General features: G+C 41.4%; 1 protein-coding gene across 3 annotated transcripts in view; it reads left to right on the top strand.

The window, feature by feature from the left end:
- Positions 1-12,243, top strand: part of LOC118398657 (scavenger receptor class A member 5-like) — a 68,976-nt gene that overhangs the window by 5,045 nt on the left and 51,688 nt on the right. For all 3 annotated transcript variants that reach the window (XM_035794211.2, XM_035794210.2, XM_035794213.2), the window contains exon 3: positions 3,102-3,233. In XM_035794211.2, the coding sequence (XP_035650104.1) occupies positions 3,102-3,233 (132 nt within the window). The remainder of the gene's footprint in view (positions 1-3,101; positions 3,234-12,243) is intronic.

Here is a 12,243-nt window from a genome sequence, read left to right as displayed (position 1 = left end):
TAAAATTATCTGCTGGAATTGTTGCAACCTCTATTACTATGCTGTTCAACCTCTCTTTCATATCGTCTGAGATTCCCAAATATTGGAAAGCAGCCGCGGTCATCCCCCTTTGAAAAGACACTCTAGACCCAAACTGCTACAGACCTATATCTATCCTACCCTGCCTTTCTAAGGTCTTCGAAAGCCAAGTTAACAAACAGATCACCGACCATTTCGAATTCCACCGTACCTTCTCCGCTATTCAATCTGGTTTCAGAGTTGGTCATGGGTGCATCTCAGCAACGCTCAAGGTCCTAAACGATATCATAACTGCCAACGATAAGAGACAATACTGTGCAGCCGTATTCAACGACGTGGCCAAGGCTTTCGACTCTGTCAATCATCACATTGTTATCGGCAGACTCAATAGCCTTGGTTTCTCAAATGATTGCCTCGCTTGAATCACCAACTACTTCTCTGATAGAGTTCAGTGTGTTAAATCGGAGGGCCTGTTGTCCAGACCTCTGGCAGTCTCTATGGGGGTGCCACAGGGTTCAATTCTCGGGCCGACTCTTTTCTCTGTATGCATCAATGGTGTTGCTCTTGCTGCTGGTGATTCTCTGATCCACCTCTACACAGATGACACCATTCTGTATACTTCTGGCCCCTCCTTGGACACTGTGTTAACTAACCTCCAGACGAGCTTCAATGCCATACAACTCTCCTTCTGTGGCCTCCAACTGCTCTTAAATGCTAGTAAAACTAAATGCATGCTCTTCAACCGATCGCTGCCCGCACCTGCCCGCCCGTCCAGCACCACTGCTCTGGACGGTTCTTCCTTAGAATATGTGGACAACTACAAATGCCTAGGTGTCTGGTTAGACTGTAAACTCTCCTTCCAGACTCACATTAAGAATCCCCAATCCAAAATTAAATCTAGAATTGGCTTCCTATTTTACAACAAAGCATCCTTCACTCATGCTGCCAAACATACCCTCGTAAAACTGACGATCCTACCGGTCTTCGACTTCGGCGATGTCATTTACAAAATAGCCTCCAACACTCTAGTCAACAAATTGGATGCAGTCTATCACAGTGCCATCCATTTTGTCACCAAAGCCCCATATACTACCCACCACTGCGACCTGTATGCTCTTGTTGCCTGGCCCTCACTTCATACTCGTCACCAAACCCACTGGCTCCAGGTCATCTATAAGTCTTTGCTATGTAAAGCCCCGCCTTATCTCAGTTCACTGGTCACCATAGCAGCACCCACCCGTAGCATGCGCTCCAGCAGGTATATCTCACTGGTCACCCGCAAGGCCAATTCCTCCTTTCGCCGCCTTTCCTTACAGTTCTCTGCTGCCAACGACTGGAACGAACTGCAAAAATCACTGAAGCTGGAGACACATATCTCCCTCACTAGCTTTAAGCACCAGCTGTCAGAGCAGCTCACAGATCACTGCACCTGTACATAGCCAATCTGTAAATAGCCCATCCAACTACCTCATCCCCATACTGTATTTATTAATTTATCTTGCTCCTTTGCACCCCAGTATATCTACTTGCACACTCATCTTTTGCACATCTACCATTCCAGTGTTTAATTGCTATATTGTAATTACTTCGCCACCATGGCTTATTTATTGCCTTACCTCCCTTATCTTACCTTATTTGCACACACTGTATATAGACTTTTTCAAATGTATTATTGACTGTATGTTTGTTTATTCCATGTGTAACTCTGTGTTGTTGTATGTGTCGAACTGCTTTGATTTATCTTGGCCAGGTCACAGTTGTAAATGAGAACTTGTTCTCAACTGGCCTACCTGGTTAAATAAAGGTGAAATATATATATATTTTTTTAACATTTAAAAAGGCACGTTAACAAACAAATGCTTAGTATTTGTATCATTGAGGTCTACGTTTGCACTGCTTAAATATGTAATGACCTCTACATTTCTATACATTCCATATATTTGAACAGTTTAAACAGCTCTGTTTTCTTTAGCCTTAAGAATATCATGTACTTCTGCTAGAGCGGCCCTTCTGCAAGGTTGTTGTTCACACAGAATCCCAGCAACCACAGCATATGTGCAGCACAGATCCATTGCATGTCTCTATGGACATGACATCACCTGTATTGGTACAATTGAAACCACCATACTGTAGGGCTGCAGAGCAGGCTCAAGACTGTTTATGGAAAATCGGTTGAGGGCCTTCTCTTCTAAAGACGTCTCCTCTGTGACTTCAGGGCTATATGCTCCACAGAGAGAAAGAGAGACAAGGAAGGATTGGGGGGACTACTCATTTTTAGTCTTGTGGCTCGGATTGCTTGCCAGGAGAACATAAAATGAAAGTGTGGAAAACTTTCCCCTTGGTCTCTCTCAGGGCTGTCTCCTCGAAATAAGACAATGTGCTTCATGACCTAATAGCATTAGACACTTTGGAATTTATATCAGATTCCTATTGGACTGAGATCTTCTTAGCCTGAAGAATGATGTCTTCTGTCACCCTACTTCTGGGCCTATTTGACCAGCAACAACAGTTTAATCCAAATAGCTTCCTCACAAGCACATGACACATACAAAAACTCCCAACTAGAATGCCATGATGACAGTTTTATGTTCGACCTGGACATTGTGTTAAGGGGTTAAATTACCGACTGTAGCTATTATTGCTCTGTATCTGTGTGGCAGCCCTGTGATGTACAGTATGGTGCAGCGGTGACCAATAGATCTCAGGCCAAATGCCAGACATGCAGACTTTGTTTTGACTCTCATGCTGACTACAATATCAGCCCAGTGAAGAATCAAGGATGCCAACTCGCTACGTCAGTACTAATGGAACAATAATAGAATCATTTGGGGGGATTTTTAGCACTCATAAAGTCTATGTTATGAGAGATGGCCGCAACAATGCAACAAGTCATTCAGTTGACAGTCAGGCATGCATTTTTATGTAGGACCTTTTCATCACTGCATAAGAATATTATCCTCATGACATTTTATCCTCATTTCATACAGCTTCTTTTATCCTCATGGCCCCTCAATTCATACCCCCTCTAAGAGCCCTTGTATCCATCTTTGTCTTCCAATTCTAAAGAGATGTTTTCTTTTCAGCTGTTTCTGCCAAGAGGAGAAGAAAGCCAGACAATTGCTGCAGCCACCTGAACTCCCTGTCTGCCATCAAGTATGCCATCGTGTCTCTATACATCTTGGTACTGCTGAGCATCTTTGGCCTTTGTTTAGCAGGTAAGTCAAGTCACTTGAGTTACAAAGCATGTCATTGCCAAGCTGTCTATCTAAGGGTTTATATACACAAACCAAATCAGCTCTATCTGGCTGGTTGAGTGAAATACGATAAATACCTTATTGGACACTGTCAGTGTTATTCCAGTTCCCAAGAGGTGGATATATTATGCTATTCTTTACATTTCTCTCTATGGGATCAAATGTGATTGAGCTCAACGACATACACTGTCTGAAGCGGGTATTCTGGTCGACTTGAAGTGAAAAACAGAATGAGTTGAGATGTGTTCAGTCCTTAAGTTCTTCAACTGAAATGTCAAATTGTTAGTGCATCTGGTTTCACTTGAGAACTCTGGTCTTCAGCCGTTTGCAACGAATGACATCAGTGATCCCACAAGATTATGAATGAATGGGAAAACCTATGGCTACTGACACATTTTAAACAGTTAGTCTGTCTCAGGAAACACGTAAGGATTGTGCTTTGCAATTGTACTTCACTTTAAACATAAGTGACTGCCTATTTCAGTTTATGGATTAAGAGACATTTTTGTTTTTTTGAGAAATTTGAGAAAAGCCATTTCTTTGTACATTTGGAGAGTGTAGCTTGAGACCAATGAAAGCAGTAGGAAAATCAGCTTTTAGTCAAATCAAACAGACTGTAGCTTTGATTGTCGACAGGCTGTCTGCCCAAACAATGGCAATGGCAAAAGCCTATAGCGTAGTTGTAACATTCTTGGAACGATACATTTTTCTTAAGTAACCAACCTTGACATGTGACTAAGGTTACCTGAGACATACTGTAATCCTCATATTTAAAAGTTATGGTGCTGAAAGATGGCTACAATTCCCTATGGTATTTCTCAGTCATGTACCTGCCTCAGTGCATTACTTATGTGACATTGTGGAGAGAGAGGCCATGTGGATGGATTTGGCATGCAGAGACTGACAGGAACCTGTTTCCAATACTCCACTGCCCCTGGAGGGACTCCGCCATGGCCATCTTGGCTCTCACAAGGTCCGTGTGTGTGTGTGTTGTGTGTTGTGGTTGAGGAGAAACTGGACTCCCATCAACACGTTCGAGAGAGCTCGCCCACGGTGCTGCCTGGCGGCTGAGGCCCTTCCTTCCCACTCCTGAAAGTTGTGTCGTCAGGTAATGCAGTGCTGCAAGGTCTGTAGCCAACCCTGAGAAACAGTCATCAATCAGTCGTGACAGAGCTGTGCCTAGAGCCTCTCCCCCTCAGCTCCAGGTCTGGGTCTTTGTGTCTGGGGAGGGATGTCTATAATGTGACTTGCCGGGTTAGAATCTATGCCCTGGTGACCTTTGGTGTATCAGACCTGGGAAACACCTTGGCGTTTTAGTTAGATGTGAGCAGCAGGACTAACATAAAGGGAAGTGATGTGGAGTCAATGTTTTGACAGGACTTTCAAAACGAATAACCATTCTGGTTATCGTTGTGTATCGCTGGCTGTGTGATACACGGCCATAATACATTTAAAGCTAGAATCCTTAAAGCTGAAACACACATGTTCGTTTGGGATATTACAACAAAGAAGTTACTGCAAACCAATGGCGTTCGGGGCCATTTAAGATGGAGGGAGGATGATAAATGTTTTATGAGTATAGCTTTTTTTCTATTACAGCATATTGGATGACTGATTGGGATGACTCCATTCACCCAGTTGAATGTCACATCGATAGGTTTAGGTTACTACATGATACAAACATTTTCCCTAAAGCCATCATGAGGTTGCTACAATCTAGCCTATGAATGAAAGTTTACAATGTAGGTGCAAACATGTCGAGAGAAAGATTTGAGGTGACAGACAGTGACACATGGACAGAGTGACACATTCAATTATGCCTTACACACTCTTGCCTGCATCTAGCTGTTCTAGGGTGTAATCATTAGTCCAACAGTTGCAAAAGTGAGTTTCTATTGGACAAATTCAGGAATGTTTATCCCCGTTTTGTTTCATTTGCATCCGTTCAAAAAAATCGGCGGAATGAATATACTCCTGATCACTTTCATAGGCACATATAAAGAGCTCATTGTACATATAATTCCTTCTCACATCTATGCGCTCTCCTCCTCTCACCTTTTCCCTTTGCTTATGGACTTCAGTGCACAACACATCACCTGTCTGTGACCAGGCAAAAAAAAACTTTCCAAGCCAAAACTTCATAAATGCTACACACAGCCTACATTGTTGTCACCATATTAGCTAAAGTAACATCAACGTCAACATAGCTAATAGAACTAACACATTAGTAAACCTGCTAAGATCATGCAGTGCAGTGTACAGCTAGTAAGCAGTTTAGCCGTTACTTCAGAGGGCCCCGGTGGAAAAACTAAAAGCTTACCTTGACTTGGAAGAGTTCCAGTGTTGGATAGTCATAACCAGATAGCTAACATAGCATCCCTCTGTTTGAGCTGGGTGTTTGAGTAGGCTAAACTAGCTAGCTGCATTTGTTAGTTAAATAAGTTAAAGTTAATTTTTTAAAACTAAATCTCTCCCTCTCTCTCTCGCTCCTCCATTTTTAAAGAAATTCATTTGTTCAAAACTTTTCAACTATTGTCTTTCTCTCTCTTTGAGTCAACAACTCACCACATTTTATGTACTGCGGTGCTAGCTCGCTGTAGCTTATGCTTTCAGTACTAGATTAATTCTCTGATCCTTTAATTGGGTGGACAACATGTCAGTTCATGCTGCAAGAGCTCTGATAGGTTGGAGAATGTTCTCCGGAAGTTGTCATAATTACTGTGTACGTCTATGGAAAGGGGTGAGAACCATGAGTCTCCTAGGTTTTGTATTGAAGTCTATGTACCCAGAGGTGGACGGAAGCTAGTTGTCCTCTGGCTACACCATGGTACTATCCTACAGAGTACAGTTGAGGCTACTGTAGACCTTCATTGCAAAACAGTGGGTTTTAATAAATTATTTGGTGGCATATGAATATATTTTGTATAGTTTAATCTAAAAAGGATAACTTTTTAAATGTTTCACTATTTTTATGAAATTTACTGAGGAGGATGGTTCTCTCCTTCCTCCTCTGAGGAGCCAACCACTGCTGCAAACAGCAAACACAGTTGTCTCTCCTTGGACATCATTGCATGATGTCAGTGGTGATTTTAGCATGTAAATCTTGGTGTGGGATGCATGCCAGCAAAGCCACTACACAACACAACCCTAAGCAATACATGAATTGCACTATAACGATGACAAATGGTGCCCAAAAACTGTTAGGGCCTACATAAAGCTGTCCCAACAGCAGAGTCCCAACGGCAGTTCCAACACCTTACCACTGCTACACCCGCCTATCAGTGGAGCCTTGTCTTGCAGTGATACAACTCATTCAGAGTCATTTACTGCCTTTAAAAAAAAACATGGCTGATATGGCTGTTGTTTCTACTGACAATTGAGATGTACAAACTATGGCATAAGGGGACAACGAGCGGATAAGAGGCAATCTGTCATTTTGATTAAGACATTAATGTGTGAGCGACTTCGGACGTAGTCAATATAACTACTTGTTCAGCACTTTGAAATGTACAGCAACAGAATTCAGAACATGGGCCGTTCTTACAGCGTACTCCCTGTACACCAAGTCAGAACCATAGGATAAATAAAGGTTGGCATATAAGAAGACAATGACAGCTCTTACAATATTCAATGATTACATTTCTCTAAAAGGTTATAGGCTACATGTGCAGCAACACCGAGTCAGAACAGCAACGTTAGAAAATAGACCAAATTGTTAGGGTGAGGCACATTGAACACTGTTTGGGTCACATTGAACACCATTTGGGTCAAAAAAGATACACGTCACAGAACACTATTTGACGTGTTAAACAAGGTTTTAATTTGACACGTCAAATAACAGAATTCTATTACAGAATGTTGTTTGTGTGTAAGGAACGTCACTGGGAGACGAGAAGCAAGTACAGGGAGTGAACATTTAATGGATAATAGACAAGAAACAAACAAGAACAGCATCTGGACAGGGGAAAACACAGCAACATCAATGCTGACACAGGGAACAAACTGAGGAGCAGATGGATATAGAGGGGCAATCAACAAAGTAAAGAACTCCAGGTGAACCCAAAGAGTGCTGATGCACGTAATGATGGTGACAGGTGTGCGTAATGAAGGGCAGCCTGGCGCCCTCGAGCACCAGAGAGGGGAAGCGGGAGCAGGCGTGACAGTGTGCTGAATTTGCACATGCAAGCAAGCGCCACCACTACTATCAGTAGCACTGTCAAACCTGTATAAAAAAAGTGTTTTAAAAACCACACACCATACAATACCGCGTTGGTGAAAATTGACCAAATTATTAGGGTGAGGCATATGGGCTACTAATAGCTTTCTACACAACGTACACTTCGTATTACTTTCTTAGCTACAGTATACATATCTCCCTAGCATATTACATCATTTATGCAGAAGCATACAAAACATTTTTGGACTGACCTTGTGATCTGCTCACTGAAACAGGAAGGTGATTCGATGGTCCTTTGTGGGAAAATTTTGTCATCAAAGTCTGGTATTCTCTTGATTTATGTTGGGAACTCTGAAAAAAAGCACACAGCCACTCCATTGAATAGCAGGCTAGTGGTTTCCTTGCAATGCTTGCAGTTAGCCACTGATTCCTTCCAAACGACTCATTGTTGAATTTGCGATTTCCAACTTGTTGTGTAATCTTTATGTTCAATGGTCGATGAGCACCGATATGTTTTATCTATAATTTCTCTTCATTATTTCTCTTCATATGACAAGGAAGGATTTGCCAGTAGATTGGCGACTTGATTCATGATGATGACTGCTAGCTAAGACTTTGAAAGACTTTGAAAGCTACTGTACATATAACGTGATTTGACGTCATTTTATCTGTGGACAATGACCTTGAGCCTTCTTGGAAGGGCACTTGTAATATAACTCTATGGCAGGACCCAAAGTGCTTACATTGTCTACCCTTACTAAGGCCTCAAGCTTGGCGATGACATAGTGTCCCCATGAGTGACAGAACATTGAGCCAATCACAGCGCAATGCTCCTATTTTCTGCTGGTTCGTCCCACCACCACAAAAAGCACTGAACTAGGCTGAAACACCTGCATTTTCCAGCTGCCTTACTCAAAAAAATAATATTTCAAAAAAATTGTATGCGGCTTTATTAACTAAATTATATTTATTCTTTATATTGTTTGCAAACTGATATGTGACACGTATAATGCTAAAATAGCATGCAAAACAGGCAAGTCCACTCCCAAAAGTATATATATATATATATATATACATACAGTATATGTGTATTTTTTGATAAAAATCTGGGGCTCTGCCCCACCAGCCCTGAATGACAGGTCCCCACTGCACGCTCTATAGAACAGCAAAATATGTACTTCAAAAAATTATTGGATGCTCCTTTTTTCCATTTTCATCAACAAAACAAAAACAATAACAAAGCCACTGGAGGCAAACAGTGGCACTGTTTCCCCAAATGCGGATTCTTACTTTAAATCCAATTTAGAATTATACTGTTGTTGCCTAGAATGATTTGGATAATTCTAGAGCATCTGAAAGGAATCAGGCTCTTGGTATCCATGGCTGAGAAATGATATCCTAGTGACCAATGTAAGATGAATAAAGTAATATTTCACTGATTCTAGCTCTATAACCCAGAGAAAACATGCAGTGTTGGACACCTCAGCATTATTAGTAATGAGGGAAGTTCCCAGACACAGACTTAAGCCCTGTTGGGTTGGTGAACAGCGGGAATCTAGATGATTAACTCTTTGTGTAATCTCTACGGAATTTCACACATGCCTTTCCAACTCTTCCCATCAGGACCATAATAACTGAAGTTCTGTGGGTGGATATAGGTCTAGGCAAAGCCAAGGCATTACTGGAGCCAACATGCAATACCATTGACACAATTTGAAAAGGAAGACGAAATCATGGGAGACAAACACTGTCGTGGAGGTATTTAGAAATGTATGGTTTAGCATAAAGCTAATTTAAAAAGCAATCAAACAGAGCTTTCAAATAGTCCTTCTGAAATGAAATGTGGATCATTAGAGAGGATGAATGAGACTAACATAACATAATGACTGCTGTGGAGGGGGACATTTCACAGGAACCCTGCCAAGTTTCCAGTGTGAACCAACACCCATCCATTTTTTTATCCACATTTGCTTTTCATTTGTGTTCATTTGAATATTTATGAGGTTTCCCTATATGACCTGGGCAGGGCTCTGCTTCAACCTCCTAGCCAGCACATTAAATATCCAGGCCTGACATCTTAACCTTTAATCCATGCTTTTAGATAGATAAGAGAGAGGGGTTATATCACTCCATATTTCAAGTCATTCCGATGTACTCGCTGACCCATGCTGAGAGATCACAGCCCTGTAAGGTCGGAGAAGGCACGGCATGAATACAAATCTGAACCCTGTGCTCCCGTATCAAAGGATGTTCTCAAACTTTCCATAGACCGACTGTATGTACACCTCTGACTCAGAATGGCTGTTGCAGCTGTTAAACAGTTGAACAGTTTACATACAATCAAAGTCATCTGCTACTTAGTAGCATTAGTATAACTACATATTACTCTGACAATCACAATAACTATCACCCTACTTCTCAGGAATTGAGATGGGATGGAAGAGCTGAGGACAGTAAGGAGGGAACAATGGAGAGAACAGAGAAAATAGAGATACAACAGTTAGATTAGCCTACATCTCAGAAGCTGAGCAGAACAGTGAATAAAAATCAAAGCACTCTATGTTTTATGGCTACTCGGCACATGATGTTGAGAGTGTATAAGAAGTGAGTTACCCAGCTAGTGTTTAGTTTCCAGTTCAAAATGAACTCCCAGTGGGAACTCCCTGATTATGTCTGGCTCTCTCAGCTGCCTGATAGGGCTTAACAGTGTTTCAGAGAGTGTTCCAGTGAGTTTAACAAACTTTGGGATCCTTGCACTCAGTTATATAAATGCTGCTGTGTGCATGGAAAGCAATTGCACTTTTAATCCTCCATGTTTATGAGTACAATTCACTGACTTGTTTGGCTAATGTTCCTAGATGTGAAGGAACCGGTGCAGTGAAGAGGAAAAAAATCTGCAAAAGATAAAAATGTCAACCCAAAAGGAGTATGTCATTGAGAACATTTAAAAAATATATTTTTTTATCACTGTGCTCATTCCCACTGTCAATAACTAATAGTGAAGAGAGGCAGGTCCCTATTCTAGGTACATAACTAATGTGTCCTTTTTTGAATCAGAATTTACTACTATTTCTATTTCAATAGCAAAACAAATTGCAGCTGCTTTAAAAGAAATTGCTACAGGAGTCTGTATAAATGGACCCTATGACTCATAATCAAGTGGTGCCTAGTTAATCAACAAGCTATGTGAGCTATAACCCCTTTACAGTTGGTGGATGTTTCAAAACATGAAAACACCAGGATTTGCTGGAAACCAAAGTGGTTTATGGGTAATAAAATAACCACTCCCTGAACCTTTTCCTGCATAGTCCTGTTCCAAATGCCTTCAGGTCATCTCTACAAACAATATTAAACAAACCAGAGAAACCTGTTCATTGTTTTAAAGGCCGACTAGTAGCCTAGTCACAATGGACTTGGACACATACTGTACACACTATAACGGTCATGATACATTAATTTCCAATGTATTTGAATGTACAGTTTGTTGACTAATTTGAATGCATACAGAATATATATATATATATATATACAGTATATTTGTGTTTTATTTCACCAGGTAGGCCAGTTGAGAACAAGTTCTCATTTACAACTGCGACCTGGCCAAGATAAAGCAAGGCAGTGAGACAAAAACGACGACACAGAGTTACACATAAACAAACGTACAGTCAATAACACAATAGAAAAGAAAAATAGAAAAAAATCTATGTACAGTGTGTGCAAATGTAGAAGAGTAGGGAGGTAAGCAATAAATAGGCCATAGAGGTGAAATAATTACAATTTCGCATTAATACTGGAGTGATAAATGTGCAGATGAGGATGTGCAAATAGAGATATTGAGTTGCAAAAGATCAAGAGGGTAAGTAATAATATGGGTATGAGGTAGTTGGGTGTGCTATTTACAGATTGGCCGTGTACAGGTACAGTAAGCTGCTCTGACAGCTGATGCTTAAATTTAGAGAGGGAGATATAAGACTCCAGTTTCAGTGATTTTTGCAATTCGTTCCAGTCATTGGCAGCAGAGAACTGGAAGGAAAGGTAGCCAAAGGAAGTGTTGGTTTTGGGGATGACCAGTGCAATATACCTGCTGGTGTGTGTGCTACGGGTGGGTGTTGTTATGTTGACCAGTGAGCTGAGATAAAGTGGGGATTTACCTAGCAAAGGCTTATAGATGACCTGGACGGATATGTAGTGAGGGACAGCCAACGAGAGCATACAGGTCGCAGTGGTGGGTAGTATATGGGGCTTTGGTGACAAAACGGATGGCACTGTGATAGACAACATCCAGGTTGTTGAGTACAGTGTTGGGGGCTATTTTGTAAATTACATCGCCGAAGTCAAGGATCTGTAGGACAGTCAGTTTTACGAGGATATGTTTGGCAGCATGAGTGAAGGATGCTTTGTTTGCGAAATAGGAAGCCGATTCTAGATTTATTTTGGATTGGATATGCTTAATGTGAGTCTGGAAGGAGAGTTTACAGTCTAACCAGACACCTAGGTATTTGTAGTTGTCCACATATTCTAGGTCAGGACCGTCCAGAGTAGTGATGCTCGTCGGGTGGAAGGTTGCGGGCAGCGATCGGCACCTAGTTTTACTAACATTTAAAGCAGTTGGAGGCCACGGAAGGAGTGTTGTATGGCATTGAAGCTCATTTGGAGGTTTGCTAACACATTGTCCAAAGAAGGGCCAGATGTATACAGAATGGTTTCGTCTGTGTAGAGATGGATCAGAGAATCACCAGCAGCAAGAGCAACATCATTGATGTATAGAGAGAAAAGAGTCGGCCCGAGAATTGA

Source organism: Oncorhynchus keta, chromosome 19 (assembly GCF_023373465.1).
Source record: "Oncorhynchus keta strain PuntledgeMale-10-30-2019 chromosome 19, Oket_V2, whole genome shotgun sequence".
Taxonomy (NCBI): Eukaryota; Metazoa; Chordata; class Actinopteri; order Salmoniformes; family Salmonidae; genus Oncorhynchus; species Oncorhynchus keta.
This window is presented reverse-complemented; position numbering and strand designations above follow the sequence as displayed.